Below are 25,661 nucleotides of genomic sequence, written 5' to 3' on the forward strand. Positions count from 1 at the left end.
GTACTGAGCCCGATTTGGCTGGAGGTTTCTTCCTGTTAAAGAGGAATTTTTCCTTTCTGCTGTTGCTACATGCATGCTTGGTATGAGGAATTGCTGTAAAGTTAACGTCACAACCCAAGTGATTATCACTCCTCGCTGGGTGCAATCTGCTGGGTTTTCTTCGACAGATAAACTTTAAGCTAATTTGAACAAATGAACCGAGATTAGTGAACTGACCAGTTTGAAATGACTTGCTTGTAAAGTGCCACAAGACAACATTTTATCTGAATTGGTGCTACATGCATAAGCTGAATTGAAAATTGAAAATAAACTGAATTGAATTAAAGCTTTAAATACAAAATACTGAAAATATTTCTTATTTTAATGTATTGAAGTCTAAACAAATATTTAATACTAGGTGGATAAAAGAAAAAAAATGTATCGCATTTTTTCTGCTCTTTTCCCTTCCTCAAATTATACATTTTGAAGAAAAGAAAAATCAGTTTTGCAAACACCATCCTTTGGGATTCGTTAAATTTAGATAAGTGAGTGAAACCAGAAATGGATTGTTGTGAAACTAAAACTAAAGTAAGTTGACACAGTGCCTTGCACAAAACCTCTCTCTTGAGTTGCAAAACCGCATTCTGGGACACGGCATGCATGCCAAAAGACATTTATCTCCTGATGGAGCAAAAACTATCTATCCAAACTCCTACTTGTGAAATTCCATACAAAGGACAAGTTAGTGAATAAATACAAATGAAAGAATAATACATTTTGCGGTGGAATATAGCTTTATTTAAAACTCTCCAGGTTGAAGACCGTAGACATAATCTACAGGCTACACCTAAGCAAAGATAATACAAACAACAGGTACAAAGTTGACAGACGTTATAAAGTATGAAAAGTTTAAAGAAAGATAAAACAAGAGACTTTAACCAGTTAAAACTCTTGGTTTGTTTAAATATTGTCTATATCTGTGATGCTTGTCTTGCTGTGTAATATGTATGTTTAAAAACAAGAAAGGGAAGAACCAAGCACCACAACCAATATCTGTTGTTGACTCTTCATCAAAAGTCAAATTTCAGATTTCAAATGATGTCACAATCAACTTTACTGTCTTAGACACAAGCTGGAAAGGCAGTGGGATTTGGGAACTGTTGTACTGAGTGACCAAACTAATAATAATTAGCTATAAAAGGTCAAAACAATACATTTCCTCTCATTTTGAACATTCAAACCATAGCAACATGTACTTTAAGAGAGGTTGTACAGTATTGAGTATGAGAGAAATTTAAAGAGTTACAATCTGGTATGCCTGCAGCTAAACCTTTGATTACCACAGCTACCACTGCCTTGTATGCATGGCAGCCATGTTGGATTTTGAGGTCAGAATTGGCAAAAACACTTTTTTCATTCCAAGTCAGTATTCTGACTTCAGGGGGCATTAAAGTTGATAATTTCAGACAATTCAGACTTCATCACCCAAATGGAATAACTACTAGATGGGATTTTCTCCATCTTCACTTTTGTCTCCATCTATTTTACATCTAGCCTGAGAAATTAGTAGTCTGTCTGATCTTACTTTCAATCCAGCAGTGATCTCCACAAAAGACTGGCCCAAAACCGAATTACAAACCTTAATACGAGAAAGAGAATTGGAGATTATGGGCCCATAAAATTTGAGCAGAGCAGTTTTACCAGCTTTAAAAACCCAGTGGGGCCCATCACTCATTATCACAACGTCATCAGCAATCGCTCTGAAGACCAACCATGGCAGCTGTCCTAGACCTGGTGCTGAATCAAATAGACAAGCCTGAGTGGCTGAAACACAACTATGGAATTTGAATTATACAAACATAAAAGTACACAAGCAAAAACCTATATGTACACTCACAATCATCTTTTGTAAAGTCTCATAGCATTAGTAGATACAGTATTTGTGGCTCATAGTGGCAAGCAGATGTGATTGCACAGAAAAACTTCAATAAAGCTGGCATTTCCAGCCTTGTACAAAGTGTATAGAAAATTTATTTTACGCATAAATAAAACAGCCTTTTCAAATGGCTGTCTTGTCCTTCTTTGACTATTCGTAAAATAAAACAATAAAATTAAACAAATAAAGATAAGTTGGTGGTCAAACTTTCAACCAATGTCTTTAGCAATATAGTGGTAGCAGTGTGGTGCATTAAGTCGCACTGAACTGGAAGCTGTCAGCATCAATACTTTACCGCTGCAGTCCAATTTGTCCCACATGGGGAAATATAACACAACGAGAAATGACTCCCAACCTTTACAAATTAAAAGAGTCAGTTTTAATAAAGCATATCTATTTTAAAGAGCATAAAGCATGTCCATATATGCATCTCAATGATTTATAATTTTATTAAATGGCAATTTAGTTCAACATTTAAATGCAAAAAGTAAACCTTGTTTTGTACAGATATACTTTATGATGCAAAAATGCTACATTTAAAACCTGCATTCTTGTTAGGTTTGATGATTATAGCTTCTAGCTAAAAAAAAAATTCAGCCTTAGAAAATGTTAATATTACTTGAGGCCAATAAGAAAATGTTAAATGTGAAATGGTTATTTTCCAGCCATGTTGTGGCCAGGACAATCATGTGAGTTGTCAAGCAGGCCAGGGTAAATCACAAAGTGTGATTGCTAAGATTCTGGCCGTTCAAACTGCAGTATACAAGCTGAGTGGAAGAAAAAAGTGCAGTACAAAAAATGGGTGCATAAGCAACATATATGCTTGGATGACTGCAACCTTTAGTGGAAAAAAAGGTTTAGCGAGGCCATGGGGGGAGAGTCACAAGGCATGCACTGTGGTTGGAGTCAGTGTTTCAAGAGTCACCACAGATAGATGGATTTTTACGTTGCATTCCTAGTGTTAAAATACTCTTGAAGCAGGTATCAGAATTATCTCACCCAGGCTAAAGAGAAAAATATTTTGGACTATTCCTAAATGGTCTAAAATTCATCCTACTATAACATTTTAGAGCATTTCATGCTTCTCTCTACTGATGAGCTATGCAGAGATGCAGATTTGAATCACCCGCAGGACCTGGCACCTACTCACACTGCAAGAAGTACTGATGCCATCTTTAATTACTATGGTATTACTGAGCTGGATTGCCCTGCAAGTTCTTGCCTGATCAAAGTCCTATAGAGAATATATGAAGGATTTTCAGGTGGATGACTGAGACACATGACTCAACAATGTAAACGGGCTAAAGCAACCTGGGTTTCCAAAAAGCCCCATGCCACATTTCATTGATGTGGTAATTCCTGCAAAATGAATTACTGCATCAGTAATTCCAAATTGACCAAATTATGCGCACACTGTAGAATATGGGAAAATATGGACCAATGTATGTTTGCTGTAATCATAAAAATCGTCTGAAAGACAAAGTTTGAAACATCACTGTATGTGATGAATCCATACGAGTTTAGCTCTATGATCTGAATTATTTTATTAAATTACCCGATCCAAGAATTTCATAGTCATCGAGATGCACCCGTGTCCTTTAAAGCATCATCCGTTCTTAAAGGTTTAGTTTCGTGTCACTGAAGGTAATCCTTTATTTTTAGTAAAGTCTAGCCCTGTATAGTATTGAGTTGTTGCTCATATTGTTCATATTGTTTAGTGAAAGTTAAGACAAATATCTGAGGACACAGTGGTGTGCAGATACACAGTTCCATCTACATTAACTCGTGTGACATTATCTTGTCTTGTGAGCAGTTTAAGGTGTGCTAAAAATTGTGCTAATACGTAAACCAAACCATATTTTTACAGACATTCATATTTGAGCTGTAATTCTCCCTCACTGCGAACAGGTCAAACCTTTACACATAACATTTAAAAACACCAGAACAAATGCAAGCTTTAGTAAGCAAAATTTTCTAACACTACGTTACTGTTTTTTAATCACTTTGAAAATCTATTTATAGAGATATCTGTTTCTTTCAAGTTGTTAAAATTGCATTTCAGCCGCATATTCCAATACCGACCTGTGAAATAAAGCTTGTTTTACAAACATAATTAGCTTATTGGATATAAATTAACAAGTGCAGATTTCTCAGAAGCAGGCAATAAGCAGGGGGACATCAGAGTTTCTTTCGCAAGGTTGCAAGAAGGCACACACTGTACCTTCTGGGTGTAATTTGCTTGCGACAATATGAGCAACAATTATTCTATGTGGTTACACTGAACTGCTGCTTTGATACAGTGAGTTTGGAGTCCTCTAAATGCAACTTCAGGAAAGATGCTTGGAAGGCAATGCACTCTCTTCTCCTTTCCAAGGGAAGCAGAGGTTATTGTGTTTTCCTTGACAGGGGTGGTGTCCCCTCTTACTCATTCCAGTGGAGCAGATGAAGAGTGAGTGGTTGTTGAAAAGGGAGAAGAGGAGCTGATGAGCTCATGAAGTAAAAAAAAACATTGTAACATTTCCAGAATTGGAATCGAGACTTGAACTAAAAGCAGCAGACCGCACAAACGGAGCTGCAGCTCCTGCGTCGGAACCTATTGCACAGGTTTGGGTGTCTGCAGGCTGCAAGCCAAGGGAGCCGACGCCTCTCATCACAAGGGGCCGGGATCATTGCGGTAGCCGCAGTGATTGCCGTGCTCAGCGTCTGCAATCTGCAGGCTCGGTTTCCTCTCCGGCTCCTCGCCGCTCCCCGCGTCTGGGCTTGTGCCATGTGCATGGCGCTTCTTGAAGAAGTCGGACACAAAGCAAACCTGCAGCGTGAGGCGGGAGGAAGGAGATCAGACTGTAAGACTGTCGGTCACTTAGGAGGCATTTTTCTCAGTGACGATGAAAAAAAAAATGGCACGGCTGGAAATTGTGATTACATCTGTTTGGAAGAGTCTGTGCAGCGCTGCTAAGTGACACGCCAATACTTCTATGGACTCAATGTATGAGAGGAACTCACAGAGAGCACGGCCAACTTCTGAAGGTATAAAATATTGCCTCACAGGGTCTCTTTTTGCACTCAGGGAAATGGAGGCCAGAGACATGCATTAAGGCTATAATTAATCAAACGTGCATATACGTTGCCTCTGCACAATTTCAACCAGCCTGGCTGGTTGAAGCGAACACAATGAACATACTGGCAGGGAATCGTGACAAACTATTGATGTTTTACACTCCTTCAACTTCCAAGTTACTGTCGACATTTAATGAAGCTAAAAAATGCTTCATCAGTGATTTTCAGCACTGGAATGAGTATTATTAACTGTAAGAGTTGCATTAAACATCTCACCCTGTTTGGTTTTCCAATCATATATTCCCCACTGTGGTGAGACTTAATGTTAGGATGTCATTAGGTGAGGTTGAAGTTACATCAAACGGGACAAAATGTCAAAATGCGAGCATGTTTCAAGCAACCCAGACAAGATCAAAGATGCCCCCGAGCAGGGTTCAGTTGAGTTATTAGCTGCCTTTTTGGGAAGTCTGGCGTGTTACTGTGTTTGCCTTAATAAGACGTCGTCTAGGAGACTCACGTTGAGCACGGCAACAAGAGCTCCCTGCAGCAGCCCCACCACCACGTCGCTCCAATGGTGCTTGTAATCAGAGACTCGGGTGTAACCCACGTACACCGCGAAGGCCACCAGGAAGAACTGGATGGTGGGCCGCAAAAGTCTGGCCCACTTGGCCGTAAGTCTGGTCTGCACGTAAAACTGTGATGGAAGAATAAATGGAGGGAAAGACCAGTTAGCAAATCCAAACAACAAGAAAGACATCATACAAAACAGCTTGGATATTTATTTTGATTTGCTCGGATTTCATCAATTTACTCTCTGACCAGAAAGAGTGGCCAGCTTCAGATGTTGGAGTCATGCAAGACTTAGATCGGACCCTGCTTCAGCACAGCTGAATAAATGGTTCAAATTACTCCTCAGAATGTCATCAAGGTCTGCAGAGCTACTCATTTGATTTGGGTATATCAAACCAGCTCTTGAGGATTGGAATTAGCCACATCTGACATAGATGTGTGCTGCAGTGGTTTCAAGTATTGATGAAGCAGGTCCTCCTGCACTCCGTCAATACCATCTCATAAAATGTATAACATTTCTTTGTGTATTGCTTTTGTTTCTTGTCTTTATTTTTATGCATTTGACACCAGTTTGCCAGTGAAACTAGAGATTGAAATTAGCCACCCATCAATATATCACTTACTGTAGTTTTTAAGTGGATGTCATGAAGGCACAAAAAAGTCAATTATGTGAAAAATGTCTGTGTACCTACTTCAAAAGTTAAACAGACTAATACCAAAACACGTGTTGAACACAAATATAATTTATATCCACTGTGGATGAATAAACCAGTAAGTGCCGCAGCCTTTTTGAAGGAAACGGTGGGAGCCAAAAAATATATGAATCTGGCAGCTGCATAAAGTTTCTTCTCAGCTGCTGTTGAAGGTGTAATAGCTGGCATCACACTAGCGTCCCCCTGCCACAAGGCCATACTTTACACTGTAAAACACTTTTTAAAACACAGCCCACAGGAGACAAATATGAAGTGACTGTTCTGTCTGGAAGTCCGTCAGGTTTTGCTTGGTTGAAAACAGCACAACACCAATCGCTTCGTCCTTTGGCAAACATCCGGCTTGAGACCTTCTGCCCATCGTAGATTTTGATAGATTTAAAAGGTGTACAGCTAAAAATAAAATCTTGTTTCAAAAAATGGCTCCACACCTGTTTGCAGCAGCCTCACTTTCTCAAAAACAACAGTTGCTAATGCTACTTTGAAGGATTTGTTAATGCCTGCAATAGGGAATATTAAGGCAATGAAATATGGAAAATGGTGGACAGCTTGCTTTTGGGGTGAGTGAGAACGCACAGAATGTTGATGTTGTTTACATGGAGGCTGAGCAGCAGCGCCATTAGCCAAGCAGAGCTTAGAGCTGACCGTCAGGAAACAACCACACCAGTTATCTTGCTTTGGTTTGTCCACTGGATAACAGGGTGGATTATTTACAGCTACAAGTAAACAGGCAACATGTTCTCCACACAGACATAAGAGACTGCAATGCAAACGTGTTCAGGTGGACATAACAGAAGCTGACAGCTAACACCCTTTCGTTTATATGACAAATTGGTCAGTCTGTCTTAAGTTTTGATTTTAAACCCGGTGCAGTAAAGAAAGTAGTGGACACTGTCGCCACTCATTGACCAGTACAGCTGAGGGACATTGTTGAGCGAGGAGCTACTCAACAAGCTCCTTGCTTGTTGAGGAGCAAGAAGCTTGCTGCTCAACAACAAGCACGTGTGATCTCTTAAGAGATGAAGCAAGACCCTACTTCAACAACATCCATCAGCCTGAAATATAAATTTGTTTCTCTTTGTGGTTATTATATGACTGAACTAACAATAAATTACGTGTCAAATTAAAGAACTGGAAAGGTCACAAAATGGAACACAACTTTCTTATGAAATAAAATTCTGCAAATGTATGATCAATTCCACTCTGCCTTGTTTTTTTTACATCTACTTGTTTTTTTAAATCTGGGTCCAGGGGACTTTTCTACTGTTCAACAATTGTCCATTGATAACACATCTGCAAACACAAGCATCTGGGGACTGGAATGCCTGATCCAAAAGCAGGTGTTTGCAGTCTGGCACTGAAAACAGAGATATGTCTGCACTGTTTTCAAAAACTCAAGGTTGCACTTACCGCCAGGAAGAGCATGCAGTACATTCCAAAGGAGGAGTGTCCAGAGTAAAAAGATAATCTATGAAAAAAAGAGAAAATTAAATTAATCTTCTAGAGAGTTTATTGTTAATATCTTTCAGATTATTCTTCCATTTTCCTGTATATTTATTATCATACATAGGCATTGTGAATTCAGTTACAAATTCTTAAAATAGGCAGAACCTCAATATGTTATTAGGCTTTAAAAGATCGGGGTGAAATTGAATCCTGAATAACAATATCAAAATATGGGGTAAATATGCCTGTGGTATTTGGAAGATGAAATGGGAATTGGGAAGTGAACAGGTTTAGTTGTTAAAGCTCTTCTAAAACCCATTCAATCAGCCATATATACAGTCTTATATTTGATCATTATTGCCCATTGCCTCCTCCCAGTTATGATAAAAATTACAGTCACAGTTGTTGTCCTACCTTGACTCTGTGACTTCATGTAATTGGCCTGTGCAGTTGATTTCCAGCACGTATCCGATGCAGTTCTTCGGCGCGCACACGGCCATAAAGTTAGGCCTTGGACGGCCGATTGTGAACTTGGCAATGTCTGTGAGCGACTGGCTGACAGTTGCGCCAAACACAAAGGTTCCCACCACCTTGTAGAGTGCTGCTTTGTACTGATTAAACTTTGAATTTGAGTAAATTATCTTTTTGTGAACTAGATAAGCTTCTCCAGAGGTGATCTGTGGAAAAGTAAAAAAAACAACAAAAAAAAAACATTTTTCATTCAATTTTTTTATCTTTATTATATTCACATTATTTCCTTAGCGCACCATATCAGCTGGATAAGCATCACCAGACGTTTTTAAATGGCTGTTTATTTTGTGTCAATCTGAGAAAAAACTTACAATAATGACAGTGCAGGTGATGGTCATAACTCCCATCATGCTGTGGGAAATGGTGTCTGGTTTGAGCGGGTACTTGATGCTCTCGTCGTCACAATAAATCCCCCGTTGATAAGGCTTGAACCTAATGGTCAAAATGATGGAGGGCAGGGACGCTGAAATATAATCAGGACAACAGAACAGCAGATTAGGTAAGATATTTAGGAAAATGGTCATTTCTGAAATAAGACAGCTCCATTTTGCTGCATTGCACAAAGTGGATAGAATGATGAAAGGGGATACATCCATCCAAATACTTGAATGTCACTTAAACAATTAACAATCGTCAAACAACTTGGTGTTTCAAAAATCAACAATCCCAAATTAGGGCTCTGGATTAACGCAGGCCTAATCCCTGCTGAGAGTTTATGGGCTGCACTTAAAAACATGCTTAGAGACGGATTGGCCATGAAAATCAAAGCAGATTTTATCCGGTTTAAATTTTTAAATGGAAAATTTCAAAGAATTAGGTTTTTTAAAATTCTAATTTCTACAAGCTTTCAGACATAGAATACCTTATTATGCTGGGGGAACAAGAAATATTTAGTTGAGTCTCTGACTGTTTACTTGTATTCCTTCTTGCATGGCTTTTGCTTTTGAAATTAATCAATAAAAAAAGAGACAAGGAGAGTAAAAAAAAAACAAAAACATAATTCTGGTAAATGTCAGGTTGAAATTCCATACAAAGAAATGTTGAAAATAAACAGAGGGAAAAATATTTCTACCATCACTTGGGTGTGTCTATAGTGAAAGAAAAAAAAATCAGTTCTGAAAAGTCCAAAAACTCCACCATTTCCAAATGCTTTAGTCACATTAGTCTAAAAATAACACAAAGTAACAAGCAGAAGCCCAGAGAGAGAATGACGTCCTTGAGTCGTTCGGAAACATCCACCCCCCCAAAAAAACACATCAGCCTTTCCCAGCTCTAACGTACATCCTTATCCGTTTTCGGCTTTTCACCACCACAATCTATTACAGCTGCCGGGAATTATAACTGCTGCTTGTCTAATGCTGTACCCTTCCTCAAGGTTACAAAACGGAGTTGTGGAGTTGTATGACTAGAGGAGGATCCCAAAAGTATGTGGGTGAAAGGTCTCAACCTCAACAACTCCTAAGACAGAAATCATTTATCCAACCTTGGGCTTTAAGGATGTCGGGATGTTTTCTGTACTTTATTTCAACTCTCTTTATAAATTCCTGGTTTTAAGAAGAGACACATTTTATTTTGTGGAATTTACTTGTTGACATTTTCGATGTTCATTACATTAGCCAGAGCGAGGCTCTGGAAGGTCTTAGCACTTTATAGGAATGCAATTCTCCACTCCAATATCTACCACCGGGGTAGTCTTGGGGCCACTGTGGAAATACCAGGCAGCTGCGTATTAAATGAAAGAAAAACAGAAACGAAGAAGCACTGGCTAAACTGGGGAAGTGCACTTGCCAATGGTATTATGTTCCTTTGTAAATTCGTGGAGCGTACCCCTCCCATTCCTCAGAAAAATGTCTGCAGCTGACATAATTCCAGCGAGTCTTCCAGTGAGGCTGACTGATGAGAAACTGCGAGGAGAGAGACCGAAAGGAAAATACACTAAAGTGAAGCTTTCTGTGTTTAACTCCACTTCAAATGATGAATGGGAGGGTGAACCGTCCAGTAAAAATAAAAACGAAGACGTAATAGTTTTTATGATCATGGAGCCTTAACTTAGGTTGAGGAATCTTGAATGGCAGAGTACACAAATCTACTAAACTCTATAACACGATCATTCAAAACTCCACCATTTGCTTCAACTTTAGCACACCAGAGGAAATTTGCGATTGTAAAAATATGAATTAGGCTTTTACCAATTGGATAGTTAGCCACCTGTAATATCTGTGAGCTGCGCAAAATCAAGTCAGACAAAGCATAACATGTGGAAGAAGCCACCAAAAGGAAACTGAAGTTGATCTGCTGCTCATTTTATGGACCTGTGACACTTCACCAGAAAAACCTGCTCAATTGGATTTAAGAAAGCAATCAGTAAATTTTGTGGGCTCTAGTGTCCCTTATATGAAAGTAGGCTGACAGGAAAGGGGGAAGGAGAAGGGAAGACATGCAGCAAATATCGTCTGGTCCAGGAGTCGAACCAGCGATGGCCGTGTTGAGGACTCAAGGCCTCCAAACATGGGTCGCGCTAATCCCCTACGCCACCACAGCACGCCCCGTGTTCTGTATTCTTTAAACACCACAGCCATCTGGAGTGTTCTTGCTGACCACTTCCATCCACTTATGCCCACAGCGGATGATGGCATCTTTCAAGTCAGAGCTTCCTTGCCAACTCTAACCTCATAATCCAAAATGACTACCACATATAACAAAGGGCAATGACAGCTGCAGTAATTAACAACTTATTTGCACTTGTAAAGTTGAGAAAATCACACTGGTTTCCTAATTTGCCACTTCAACACAACTGAGATGCGTTCTCTTTAGTTACATATTAAGACATTAAGCTGCAGCACAACACGAGGCTTAATTTGAGCAGTGTGAATTTTCTTTTGTTTTATTTAAAGAGTTTGTTGCTGTTTTACAGTTTTTCTTCTTTTGCAATAAGAAAATTAAACACTGTGGCTGTATTTATATAAAAACCAAAAATCTATTAGAGATGTCACTCAATAAAATAGTTTTAAGATTTTCAGTGGGTGTACAAATATTAAAAAAAGAGCGCCAGATTAAAACACGGCTCACTTTTTAAGTTCCAATATACAAAAGGCCTTCGATGCATTAGCTCCTGATTTGTCCTATTATGACTAGTCACCGTCTTTTCCAATTTAGGGTGAGACAAAGGGATTAAAAAAAAGATTTAAATAGAAGGCTTGTTTGTTCCACATCCAAAATAGATTCCAAGAGCTGCTAATGCATCTTTTGGAGAACATTGTTTTCCACATTGTAATTGTGGAGAACAATTACAAAAAGCTTGCTTTATCTTTAAAGCAAGCTTTAACGATAATGCTTACTCTTGAATTAATGCTGATGGACTTTTTCTCCGGGGAGAAAAAATTTGCAGAAAACCACAGAAAGTTATTTGCCCTTTTAGTACTTTTACATCAATTAGTCGGAAGCTAGTTTTAGAAAAACAGGATATTAGATTACTGCTTAAAAATTTCCTCTCTGGTTCATCACACATTACAAGTGCAATAATGGATAGATTTAGTAATAAAGAAGCCACATATTAGGCTTTAGTTGGACGTTTTGCATTTCCACACTACAGGAGATAAGCAAGGTCATCAGTTTCCAACAGACCAACTGCACACGTCTCTCTCTTACACCATCAAGACAAAATACAGAAGAAGCTTTTTGCTGCTAACAGAACAAATACAGTTCTTAACAGAATAAAAGGCACAAAAGTATAACTGAACCCTAGAGTAGCTGAGCTTATAGAATAATAATATACTCATAAATCTATCTCTGCTACCCTCTTAATCTTGTTTAGACATGCAAGGAGGTTAAAGCTGAGAGGAACATGCAAAGAAAGGTTTGGACTGGGATTAAGCACAAGCATGTCTTGTTTCACTGATAACCATGTAACCACCACTCCACACTCTAATTTAATATGCCAGCAAAGAAACAAAAACCACTTGTAAACCATAAAATATTGTGGAAACCTCAGTTTACTCTGCATACATCTGAAACTACATATTTTATTTTTATTTTTTTAAACCAACCACACTTTCTTGCAAACGGCAGCTGCAACATCGACCACCTACAGCAATACGAGAACTGCTACCCGGTTTGCACATTTACCAGCCATGTTGTACATGTGTGACCGTGAGGTTGTAAATTTCCCCAAATTTTCCTCGTGGAACCAGTAAAATGCTGTCTCAAACAACCACATCCCAACGTTTAGTCAAGTCTGCAGTATTTGGCTAAGACCCTGTTTCAGGCACAGCAGGAGGGAACCTTGATGTAAATTTTACTGATGTGGCTTTTGGAAGGCGGCTCGTTCATTTGCATCCTGCAGCCTGTTTCCAGCTGGAAGGAGCAGAGAAAGCTATAAAGAAGATTAGCTCATTTTCTTGTGCAGTTTCGCATCAGACCCAGATGAGATGTATTCCAAAGAATGATGTTATGACAGTAACTGTATGTGATCTAGTTTCACAGTGTTTAAACACAATGGCAGTGTTCAGAAATGAATTAAATGTCCCTGGTACCTTTGGTGAACAAATGTAAACAGCCTTAAAATGAATTGAGTAGAGCCCACTTTGACTGGCTTAGTTGCTTTAAACTTTAATAATGACTCCAATCATAAAAATAGGAATGTTTAGGGGAGCACATATAGTCTTGTGGTCAAGCATGGAAAACATAAATGAGTCTCTGTTATGCACACAAATGAAACTAAAAGTGATTAAATACTTTTTAAAACTTCCAAGACGTGCTGATTATCTCAAAAAAGTGTAAACAAAAATGGATATTATACATGATAACCATCATTTGTAATCATGTGATGCTTTGCTTCCCCATATTAAAGTATAATTAGCACTTTATTATGCAATAAAGTTAACTTAACATCTTCCATGTGTAAATGAATAAATAAACTGAGCTTTAGGTTCAGCGAGACACCAACAACAAAACAACTGAACTAAAACTTAGATACTGAGAGAAAGTTAGAATGAATCACATTTTCTCCTTCTGCTTTCAATTAACTGTTTAAAGCAACAGAAACATTAAATTGGTATAATTTGTTCCTCAAAATATTCCCCAGAAACCACTTTTGTCTTTCCAAATTCCATGTATTACAAAGTCAACACACCCTCCAACCTTAAAAAGGTGTATAACTGTAAAAGATTTATACAGATAATTTGAAAAGTTGCCTAAATTTATTGGGATTACATTAATCCTAAAAGAATAAGCTTGTAATTTATCGCCAGGTATTTTTATAATAACATAATCTCGCCAATTTCATGTAAGGGCAAAGAAATAATATTACATAAATCTTTTTTAATCAGTGGTGCGTCACCCACATTAGGTTTGTTTTTGTATTTAACTCGCTTACCAGTAATGGTGCAATAATTTATTTCAGTCTTCTCTGCTCCAGCACATCATGAACCGTGTTTTATGAACCTGTTATGAAAGTTCCAACAACAATTCACCCAAAACATACATATTTTTATCATTTACCTTTTGGATTTTGTTACTCATAAGTCTTCAGTAAATATCACCTGGTTCTGATGAGAATCGTTGCTGACAGAGGAGTTTGCAGCAACGACATGCTAACGTTACCTGTTGTTCTTTCCATTTTGATATGACTCATTGATATTTCAGCTGAGGGGTTATTTAACATAATACTGAATTCCTTTATTCCATAGGACCTGTTAATGGTGTCAATAAGCATAAATTCATTTAGAAAAACGAGAGTAAAAATGTTGGATATTTTCTCTATTCAATAAATGTATGCAATAAAAATGAATAAATCATTATTAACACTAATGATCATAATAATATCCATGTGAGGTTATGATGCTGCGATAAAACGTTATTTTGTTTTAGGGATTGCAAATTTTTAAGAAAAGGTAGTTTTGGCGAATTTTAAAAGCAGCCAGATGTACAAATGCAAAACACAAGATGCAAGTTTCAATTATACTCCGGTCCAAGTGCTCCAAAAATCATAAATGTAAATTTTGGATAGATAAAATCAGAGGTTTTTTTGCATAGATAGCAGTGAATATATGTTTGCTCTTAATATTGGTAACGAGAACACGCGAGGCACACTGTGACAAGAAAAAAAAAAGTTTCCGACTGACATACAGCTCTACAGCAGCCAAAACATTTTTTTCTGCAGTGAGGGATGTTTGCATTGACATAATAAAAACAAGCTGAAACTGGAAGGTAAGCCAAAAAGGAAATGCTTATTTGACCAGATATTAAATCAGCAAGCTTTAATAGGTTAGCGTCAGAGTGACCTATGCAAGCAAAGTCAATACAAGTGTATTACAGCATGGTAAATAGAACCATGTTGCTGAGAAAAGCAGACATTTTAGGCAACACAAAGCATAGTTGCTTTGCTTCAAAAACTTGCTAGTCTGGAGCCATTAATCACTAGGCGGGAAAAGGAAAGTGAAAAGCTTCAAAGAAAGGAACCCGTCTGCAGAAATATGCTAACTTTTTCTACAAATCAACCTCCCAAAAGTCTGAATAATTTGTGAATATGTGTTTTTCCCAGTAAGTCATAGGCTAATGCTTGTTTTGGTTTCCTTAATTCTTAATAAATCCCCTTAACAAAACATGGATTTTCCCAGTTAGCAACACCATTTATGGACACGGTGAAGTCAAGACGTCTGGCATTAAAATATTCTCCCCGGGCTTGTGAAAAAAGAAAAAAAAAAAGATTCATTTTTCATTCTCGTTTGTACATTAGGTACCTCCGTGTCACACTTCGGCTTGTAAGTCATAAATTACAAGTTTGCTTCTAATTACAAAGGCTGAGCGAAAATGATGTAAAGACTCAGAGACTGCTGAAGGTGCCCTGAAGGTGTGTGGGGATGTGCGGGTGTGTGTGTGTGTGTGTGTAGCATGTCTCAAAAGCACTGGACCCCTGTGGATAATATCTGCATAAGAACAAACAAGCCAGTCTCTTGAAACGCAGACATACACAAATCGCAGACCAAAATAGACCCACTGGCACACAAAATGGGCCTCCGTTGCACCGCGACACAATCCCACAACCCAAACGGACATTTCTGAAGGGCTGCCTCAACTTTAAAGAGCAACTCTGTCTGATTCAGACTAAACTCAGACTCAAATGTTTTTGTAGTACATACATGAAGGTGCAGCGGGTGGAGGCCTTTATTCAGGGCAGGGGAGAACCTTTTCTTTGAACAGCTGCTTTGACAGACTGAACTGCGGTCAGAAAGCTGATCTACCGTCTGAAAATTTTAATAAGAGCCTGTTTGAAGTGGCGGGGTGAAGCCCACTTAAATTTAAAAAGCCACCCTTTAAAGAGTTTGGCTTCTCTTTTGAAAACATGTGTTCTTGTTTAGATGGCTGCAGGTTAGTTGATCTGAAGTGAAGAGGCATCTTGGTGTTGCTTGGTGTTCATGGGAAGTGTCATCCATTCTTCATCGAAGCCCATGCGTGAAGTCAAGTCAGACACTGATGCCGGAGCAGGATGTCCGTGCTAACATACCGTTATATCAACACTTTCAGCATCAGTTGTTTTAGACAGAAAAAAGAGTTTGTATCAACGGTGTTTTGGAGAAAAGTAAACACGTTCTCAGAGTAGTGCAAAGTTTACATTCTAGTCAGACGAACACTTTTAAAAGATTTTAGGAAGTTGAAAACAACTCAAAGTGAAAATATTGATGTGTCCTTGTATTTGTTTCATTTTTTTAGTATTACTAAAACATCCATAATTTTGTGAGAAATCCTAAACCTTTTAACATTTTGCTTTTGCATTTCTTAAAACTACAACAACAAAAAATGCAAAATATTAGTCATCTATAAAATATTCTGGTATAAAAATATAATTATTCTGTTAGTGTCCCAGAGAGCTTAGCTTTACAGCGGTTGACAATCCCTAAAGTTCACCAACAATAAGTTTAAGAGCTGAGGAGGGCTCAGCTTTCTCTTTCATGCTTTCAACAAATGTCAAGTTATGCTTTCTTCTTCTTCTTCTGGTGTAAATATAGCTGCCTCAATGGGTGCTGCTTTATTTAGCTGATGGATGTGCAATTATCCAGGACCACAATCGCAAATGTGAGCCAAACTAGAGTTTTCTCACATCCTCTCTCTGTTTATTTGCCTGTCTTCTCCTTCCTTGTCCTCCTTCTCATATCCACTTCACTGCCTTCCTTCCATTCAGAGAACAGGCAGAGGGACATCTTGAGTCAAGCTGCCATGTTGATCTGAAAGTTCCTACAGTGGCTCATAGCAACTCACACATAGACTCCTCTGACGTAAGCGACTGCACCTGCATGACAATTACTTTCCTTCATTTGAAAAACCTATAGTCTGGGTTTTCACTTTACCTAATTTCAATATCTTTGTGTGTGTGTGGTGTGAGAGGGCTGTTCCCATGTCCCCGGGGTTGCCCTGCTTCATCTCAGGCTTTCTTTCAGGATCACAGCTGGAACATTCACCCCTCAATCTAACTCCCTCCACTCTCATTTCCTGCCTTTTCCACATGAAGGTCACTGAATGAGTTTCCTCTTTCTGGATTTTGTTTCCCCGTCAGCCTTCTTTTCTTTTGTTTGCCCTTTTTCTTGCGACGCTCGCTTCTGCTCATGTTAAGCCATTTCTTCCTTTTTAACTTCTCATTCCCGGATTCCTCAGCGAAACATTCCAGTCCTTTGACTCCCACAGAGAAGAACTGATTGAGGCACAACACTTCTTGTTCTCATCTGTTTTGCATCTACCTTGCAACATAAAGTCACAGTGAATAAAGCATCAGGTGATGGTGCACTTCTTAAGTCAATTTGCAATCAGAAAACAACAAACCCTCCCTCTCTCTCCAACCGCCTCCCAGGACTGACTCATGTGGAAGGCATGTGCTGAATCTACAACCTCTGTCGGCGTTGGCCTCTGAAATTCCAGTTCGAATGAGGAACGCCCAGCCTCACCAGTCACACCAAATCCTGCTGCCGCCACGGCCCATTCTTTGTTTTTTCAATCCCAGTGTTTGGCTCCGTCCATCATTTACGCGTGCTTTGCTGCAAGCGGAGCAGAAGGAGACACAGAGCTACGGGCGAGGTGGGTAGACCAGTGTGAGAGCAGTTAAATATGTGCCAGCAATCAAAGAGTCTGGCTTAGGAGGGGATGAAAGAAGTAGGCCACACAGGTTTATAGCCAGAATGGTCTGTAGGAGGAGCTTAGAGTTGCTGTGATGTGTGAAAGTGCACTGCATGGTGATGACCTTCTCTGAATTTTTCTAAAAAAAAAAAAAAAAAAAAACACTGCTGACTATCGAACGATTTATTTCCTTTTTTTGGTGCAAAGCGAGTTGGGTTTTTCCTCACTTATAACTATAGACGACTGTACAACAAAATATCTTAACCATATTGAAAACACCTTTTCAACAAAAGGGCTGATGAGATGACTGTAGACAGAGTTGTACCATTTGCTAAAAATGACACAACTATAATGTGTATTTATTCATGCTCAGAACAATTATCAATAAATATCGATTTGTAGCTGAAGATTATTTTTTTTATGTTCCACTATCACGTTTAATTAAGTTCAAATGACACAGACACTGTAGACCCACTATACTGTTGGCCCGAGCTACCAAACAAAATAGTCTCTGGCTTCACCCAAACATTAACTGGGATTCATTTATAAACGTTTTATACATTTTCACCAATGTTTTTGAAAACAATAAAAACCTATTTGATGCTTTTTGTTTTCATACGCTAAGTGCTTAAGTGCTTTTTGTTATAAAGAGCTGTTTGAGTGAGATGAAGAGTAACTGGAGCCCATCATCCAGCCGGTTCTGCAAAAGAAGATTGTTTAAAGAGCTCCAGTAAAAACTCCAATGAAAGGAAGATAAAGTGGTCTGTGTAAACTGACTTTTGAACAAACTGATGTTTCTCCCCTGAACCTAAACACTGAGCACAAGAAAGCATTTAGACACAACCACCATGCAGTCACAAACGGACTTTCTGACTCCAGTTGTCAAAGCTTAATTTCAGCACTGTGAGACTCTGAACAAAGAGCTGGATATAAATAAAAACTGCAGAATTTTTGCAAGCTTGTTTATCAGCTTATAAACACGTAACTTTGCTCCTAAAGAATCTTGCTGCTTTCCTGAGCGCAAATATGCAGTTGACAGACAAACAGTCCCGCTCAAGAACGTTATTTCAGTTAGATGTCAATACGAAATGAATAAAAAATAGAAATCCTAGATATTTTCTCACTTTCCATTTAGCCTGTTTTACAATTTAAGTAGCTACAGAAACAATCCAGTTTTGGAATGACAGGGAGATCGTGCAGAAAGTTAACTGCTTTACATGTCTGGGGTTCAAGCAAATTTAGATTAGACAGATTTGAAAAAAAAAAAAGAAAAGATTTTGACTCAGTGACCCAAAATTAGGACATATATACCAGTGACATGCGGTCAGGGGAGGCATGGAAAAATAATAAAACAATTTATATTGCTATTTTCACCCTGTGTTTTGTACTATATAGTACCTATTTTTCATTTAGCTTAACCAATTTTGATTATTTCTTCTTCAAAATCGCAGAATTTTTGTATTTTCCCATTCAAATGCTCGGAAGCGAAGCTGGAGAGGCAGCAGCTAGCTGAGCAGCTTCAGCTGGGATTGATCAACCTCTTGCTAACTGCACTGGCTGCCATTCTATAAGAGCATGTTCCTCCTGTCTGTACGTCGCCAATACAATGGCTAAAAAACCTTTGATGTATGAAATGATTTTCCATAATTTAGCCTGTATAATATAATGTACAGAGGTTTTTGTCACCAACTGTGTGTGTAACGTGTTTTGTGTGCTGAGGAGCGATCAGAAACAGCAGAGAACAGATTCGATGTGAGGCAGGCAGTTCTATTGCCTCATGGCAGGGGGCGCTCATGAGCCCAGACATTGTGACTCCACAACTGCAGAGTAAGAGACAGTAACAGCGAGCTAGCTATAGATATAGTCAAGTGCAGCGATATATTTATAGTTTTCTCCTCTTACCACAGCAATCACATATTAATAATCGCAAAATAAACATTAAGCCTAAAACCATACTACTGAAACAGAGTTAATGTTCTGGTCTTTGTGCGGGAAAGATTTGAGTGGGTTTTTTTTGTTCAACGAGTCTGCGTGTAGCTGCGCTGATACAGAGAGTGAGAAAGAAGCTGTTTTGAGCTGTACTTTAACAATTTTTACCTTTGCTGTGGAGCATAGCACGAAATTAATAATGTCTACATGTCCAAGTTTGATTGAGTTAATGGAATGTTTCTACGGCGGCAGCGCGGCTATGGATGACATGTAGAAGAATTGTCTTTTTGTCCTCCAGCTTTGTCCGCATGCGCGAAATTTCCTTCTGTAAACAATAACATGCAGGGGGTCTATATTTGTAAATCTGATTATGATTAAGTCAGAACCTCACTGCACGTCACTGATATATACTATGCTCTATTGAACACAGTGTACGATCAGATCTTTAACTCAGTGGTTGTAGGTTTAGCTACCCCTTGTCCAGCTATTTGCTGTGCTCTAAGTGAGACTTTTTTATTTTCAAGCAGAATGGAACAAGAAGGCAATGGCCAAGCTCAGGCTTACCAGACTCAAAAGCTAGGCTAGAGATCTGGAAATCTGAGAAGTTGCCCCCTACTGGTCAGTAATAATAATGCAGACAAAAGAAGATATTTGCTATTTAAATCCACGCTTTGCCAGCAACTTTTGTTCTTCGGACCAACTTTGTTTAGAAACAAAATTCTCGGGAAGATTGGTTGTTTGTCTGAGGTCCAGTTTCCATGACTGTTGCTCCCCCGAGGAAAATGATTTCCATAATGCATCCTCACTGCCTTTTCTCTGAGAAAGCAGGACAATCAGTCCTCCCAACAAAGCCACATGGCAGGCCTTGCTTTCCGAGAAATGCAGAAACAGTTTCAATATTGAACTCTCACAAACAACCAGAATACTTGTGCCATGTGAAAATAATAAACTTAACAACATAACACACTTAGAAAGCCTAAATTGTTTAAATTACTATTTATATCGTTAACAAAATGCAAAACTTATGTTTATAATTCTTCCATTTCATCCAGCGATGTGTCCAAATGATGAAAAAAAAAGAGAAATATCTAAAGGAATAAGTTTGTCACACTATACATAATGGTGCAACAAAGCATGCACACATGGAAACACAAAGGCATGCATGTGGGAAGTGGCCTAGAGGAGATATGATCTCACAACAATTAGAGCATCTTTTACAATGCTCACTGTGGAACGGCTGCAGAGGCTGAGTCATGCAGCAATTAGAGCAAAGATCGCTCCTGTGACTCCTCCACCTGTAGCGCTGCATCTATAGGACCTTAAGCTGTGGGCAAGGAGAGGTTAAAGCTCGTCTGTCTTCTCTGTGCTGTGGGCCCACACCCTCTATGTGTTTGTGCTGAGCATATACTCACACATACACGGGACATGAGAGGAGGAAGGGATACATGCTGAGAAATGACAGAAGGGGAGGTATAGAGAGAAACGACTTCAAAACGAACCTCACAACGAGTAAGACGGCAGGACTGGCCAATAAGGAGCAACTTATAAGTCGAGTCAAGATCAATTTTCTACTGCAACCTTTTACTGTGTACTGTTACCGCATGATTAATAAGCAGACAACAGATAATCTAGTCATGTGTCATCACTAGCTGTTAGTTTGATTTCGACAGGAAAGGGTGTGATTATCAAAGAGCAGGCCAAGAAATTGCTATCAAAGCTACTGCAGTTTTGGGTTTCTCAACAAAAGACTGTTAAAGAGGCGTTGACACAAACAACAGCTGGAGGTAATCTTGGATCAATCATGGAAAAATGGAAAACTCTCCAACCCCAATTCAAAACTCAGCTTTTGTTTATGTTAATGGTCAGTCTAATTACAAGACCCGTCGAGCAGTTATTACACAGCAGGGGCAAACTCGTATAAGCTTGAGGTTGGTTGGCTCGGTGATTGCCTGGGTGGGTGACGTGGGTGGAAAAAGGGAAGTGGGGTGAAAAATAAAGGGTGGGATATGGGGAGCCGGACCGGGCCGTCCAACCAAACCCAGACGCTAATATCGGACATGTGTTCAGAAAATATCTGCGGTCCCAACCACTTAACCTCCACACCGGGAAATCATTGAAAAGCTACGGATGTGGAGCATCATTGCTATCTTCATCCAAAGAAAAAGGGAGAAAAGGGTGAGCTAACAGACAGTGGAAAAACATTTGTCTGAAATAGACCAATGGCTTTAATGACATAGTTCAGATTTTCTGATGTGGAAATCAGCAGTCAGTATGTGACCTGCAGAAGACAGCGGTCTCGAAGACCCCATCTTGGATAAGCTAAGGTAAAAAAACATGTTGCGAAATCAATCATCTTAGTCTTACTAGGCCAGGAACACCATCTGACGGAAAACTTCTGCTGCATAAACGGAATATTCCCTTAAAGAACTTGACACTACTTAACTTTGGATTCAAAGAGTTCCTCAACTAAACTGACATTAAAATCTCAGCTTTGCAGCAGTTTGCAGATCTATAGTCTTCAGTAAATAATCTGACATAAAACAACCAAATAAAATATTAAAATTATAACTGTCAAAAACAAATTATGGTGGTGGAAATTGTTCTCTATCAGCAATTTAATAGGCTACAATAAAGTTTTGAGTATGAAATCATTTAAATATGGCAGAAATCTCCATTAGCGTAACTCAGTCAGAGGTTCTGGTGCATTCATTTTAGTCGTACTGAATTTCCAAGTTTCAAGTTGGATAATCCAACATAATGTTCTTTAAAGTCAAAATTAGGTCCAATAAAACCTGTGGTTTTAGAGTAGCCCTGAGTTTGAAGCCTAATATGACTGCAGTGCAAATAAAACTGTGTATAAAGCCACCAGAATAAGCTGTTTATGTGCACTCCAGATGGTTTACATCTCATTAAACAGAGGCAAAATAGCGCATGAAGTAAACAATTTCAATTCAAAATGCCACGCTTTTTCATACTAATCCTTCCAGAATTTCCGTTCATTTTTTTCATTCTACGTGCAATCCATTCATTATATGGGCATTAAAATGTTTGACGCAAATTGCCTGACTAAACATATAAAAGGCAAGAGCCATGAAAACCACATACTGTTAAAATAAACAAACAAAACAACAACGAACAGCACTGCTATTGCCCAATGTGAAATCCCACAGTTCATCTTTGATAAGCCTTTTCTAGCGCCCCAGTAAAATCTGCCCATTGAAAATCTGCTTCTAATTGTGGTGTTCCAGACACAGAAATGAATGGATCTCTGGATTTAACCCTTGTGTTGTCTTGCGGGTCGAAAGTGACCCACTAGCATGTTTAGCTGTAGAAAAAAATACCCTAAACCATCTTTTTCCAACTTGAAATTTTGTGACTTTTCCTAAATTGACCCCGTGATTAGAAAAAGTGATACTTTGTTTTTCTTTACATTTCCATGTGGGCTGTACACCACTAGGGTACAAGGATTGTCTTATGGGTCATTTCTGACGCGTGCATTATAAAAGCATTTAAACACCAGAAAAAAAGAGTTCAAAGGCCAGGATAGGATGTTTTTCGTCTTATGTTGAAGATGTTCAACATAAGAACATCTTTTAAGTTCAACGCCTTATGTTGAACAGAAAATGTTCTTCATCTTGTGTTGAGGATGTTCAGCATACGAACATCTTCACCAGATGATCATCATCTCATGAAGATGTTGTTCATCTTATGTTCAACACCTTATATTGAGCAGAAGATGCTCTTGTGTTAAACATCTCATATAATTATGAGACACAACATAAGAACTGATGATAAATTGTTTACAAAATCAAGCATCATTTTGTTACTAGAGGTATTTTTATAATTCACGTCCTAAAAGAGTACAATGGAATTAACCGTTGACTAAAAAGTTCAAAATTATGAAATTTTTTCATTGAAGAAAAAAGAAAGAAATCTGATTTTGACTAAAAGGAGGGATGGACATTAAGCGTCCAGTCGTTTGGTCGTTTGTATCCCACCATATCCCAGATAGAAATTAAGAACTGAACCAAAGGGACTGTCACTAAACAGATTATTTTCAATACTTTGTCACATATTGGAAACACACACACACAAATCAATTGTTGAAAATTGCTTGTTGTTTTTTTTATATATATTGTTTTCTAAGACACTGTTTTTTTTATGAACATGCCCTTTCAGTGCTTGAAATCATAGAATGGAGATCAACACTTTGGATTTCTGACGTGTAACTAGGACATGCTCAACTCTGGTCTGATCAGTGCTCAAAAGAAATGATGGCATTAATTTCCAAGTAAAATTCAACATAATTAATTATCATAAGCTGACCTCTAGCCTGGCCATTGACTTCCTGTGAGATTCTGCTAGAGAAAAGTTCTCACTTCCAGCACCGTGTGTGCTCTCTCCCCTTGACTTTGATTGTCTCCAGTAGTTAGTTGTTTTTTTTTTTTTTGCAAAGGCCAAACAACAAGCAGAAGGAGAAGTTGTGAACAATGGCATCGATGTTCTGCGCTGTTTTAGAACTGCAGTCTGAAATGGCAGCGGAGGAAGTGAAGGAAGCTGTTCAGTCCATGCTGGCCACGCTTCCAAATATTCAATGTTTGAACAATTTCAATAACTTCTGCACAAGCCATGTACACCGAGAGCTTATGAAACAACAGATTTGTACAAGTTCAGCAATAAAAATTAATAGGAAGAAGTCATGTATGCATGTTTTTAATTTTATTTTATAAAAGTAATGGTATTTGGAGACTTTATTATTTCCTGAGTTGGTACAACTTCACAAAAGCACTATCTTACAGAGGGAACAACCTAAGTGATGAACTGACCGCTCATCACTGCTCAACTGAACCCAGATAAAAAAGATAAATAAACAAACAAATAAATAAATAAACTGATCAAAAACAAAAACAGTACCTCATCAAAATACAATCACAGTGGGGAAGCTGAAAAATGACGTGTACATAATGATCCTGCTGAGGATTTCACCTCTTTGTTCATCTTATACGTTTGTTTATCTTTTAAGAACTGTGTCTTAATCTGTCTTTGAGTTCTCAGGACTAACTTGAGTGGAAATCACAAATTAATTTATATGTTATCACTTATTTTCTCTTTCCCTTTTTTTTTTTTTGGCTCGTGTAATTTTTCCACATTGTTGAATGAATTATAAACTTATCTCTCGGTTCATTGCTTCAGAGCATTTTAAGTTCTTTTGCATTGTTTTCTAAATCTTACGGTTTTGGTCAAATTTCCATTTTAAATTTCGTGTTCCTAAACGTCCCGAATTACATCACGATTCATCTCTATTTCAAAACTTTGTTTTATTAAAGACGAGAGAATAAAAATAACGCCCGTAGTCCGAAAAAACAGCCATGTGCTGGGCTGCAGCGGAAGCCAAAAAAAAAAAAAAAACGACTAGTAATTGGTTCAGCATTCTTTGGACGATTCTTGGCAGACAAAAATATTTAGGCAAATGAGGAGTACGCGGTGAGCGCACAGGCATATCAAATTTCCATAAACAAACCCTGAAGTCCATGCAGCTCTTTAAAGTTTGTTTTTATGACATACTACTGCCCGAACCACGTCCGGCACAGATCTACAAGAATTCACTCACGTCGTTGACATTAAGACGCTTCTTGGTTTATTTTTATTTGACCAATTGACCAACACCAGTTTAAAAAGGTCGCTGCTGCTGTTGCTGTTACAGAACCAGAAGAGCACTGAATTTGTAGAAAGAATCTGCAGTCAGACTCTTAGAGTGAAGGGAGCCGTCTCGCAGATGGATATTTGCTGACAGCACTGAAATTCAAACCTCAGATAAAATCAGCGGAGACCGCAGAGTGACGTGTTGTTAAAAAGTTTGTTTTCATGACTTACCAAGCAGAACGCACACCACGTCCATCGCCACGCACAGCCACTTCTTCATAAAATCGGACATTTTCTGCTTTTCCATAAATAAAAAAAATCAACAACAAAAAAAAAAAACAACTTTAAAAAATATCTACTTGCTCAAAGGAGTAAGCAAGTGCATTTGTGTCCTCTCGCTTTGAAATCAGATCTATAGAAATAAACCTGCAGAACTGGTTCTTCCGGGATCCCTTTCTTTGCCACTACCTGTGTCGGCTCTGGCCGCAGAGGTGAGTGATTCCTCTGGACGTGTCGCGGCGTGTTTCTGAGCGGGAGATACGGAGCGAGGTTTCTGAAATCCAGCGCCCCTGGGTGCGCATTACTGCTCTGAAGGAAGAACCCGAGGCAGCAACAAGAGCCTCCTCCAACTTCCTCAGCGCTGGGATCGTCCCCGAGTCTGGAGTGCCCGTTCACACCGCCGACCTGCTTTTCTGGTCCCTCCTCCTCACTTCCTCCTCTGGCTCCAGCCTTTTTTCACCTTTTGCACACAGCGA

General features: G+C 38.8%; 1 protein-coding gene across 1 annotated transcript; it reads right to left on the bottom strand.

The window, feature by feature from the left end:
- Positions 1 to 750: 750 nt before the first annotated feature.
- Positions 751 to 25,661, bottom strand: plpp2b (phospholipid phosphatase 2b). Its single transcript, XM_028027948.1, has 6 exons — positions 25,138 to 25,661; positions 8,541 to 8,692; positions 8,113 to 8,375; positions 7,663 to 7,720; positions 5,490 to 5,666; positions 751 to 4,724 (listed from the first exon to the last, which is right to left on the bottom strand). The coding sequence occupies exons 1-6, from the start codon at positions 25,211 to 25,213 to the stop codon at positions 4,566 to 4,568; spliced, it is 885 nt and encodes a 294-aa protein (XP_027883749.1). The 5' UTR covers positions 25,214 to 25,661; the 3' UTR covers positions 751 to 4,565.

Source organism: Xiphophorus couchianus, chromosome 9, assembly GCF_001444195.1.
Source record: "Xiphophorus couchianus chromosome 9, X_couchianus-1.0, whole genome shotgun sequence".
In the NCBI taxonomy this organism is placed as follows: domain Eukaryota; kingdom Metazoa; phylum Chordata; class Actinopteri; order Cyprinodontiformes; family Poeciliidae; genus Xiphophorus; species Xiphophorus couchianus.

What these genes read in the sequence shown, in the direction of transcription:
- plpp2b (XM_028027948.1), bottom strand. Translation starts at nt 25,213, where the DNA reads ATGGAAAAGCAGAAAATGTCCGATTTTATGAAGAAGTGGCTGTGCGTG. An exon ending in CATGAAGTCACAGAGTCAAG is followed by an intron (nt 7,721 to 8,112) that starts GTAGGACAACAA and finishes TTTTTTTCATAG; the next exon opens with ATTATCTTTTTACTCTGGAC. An exon ending in CTCTTGTTGCCGTGCTCAAC is followed by an intron (nt 4,725 to 5,489) that starts GTGAGTCTCCTA and finishes CTCACGCTGCAG; the next exon opens with GTTTGCTTTGTGTCCGACTT.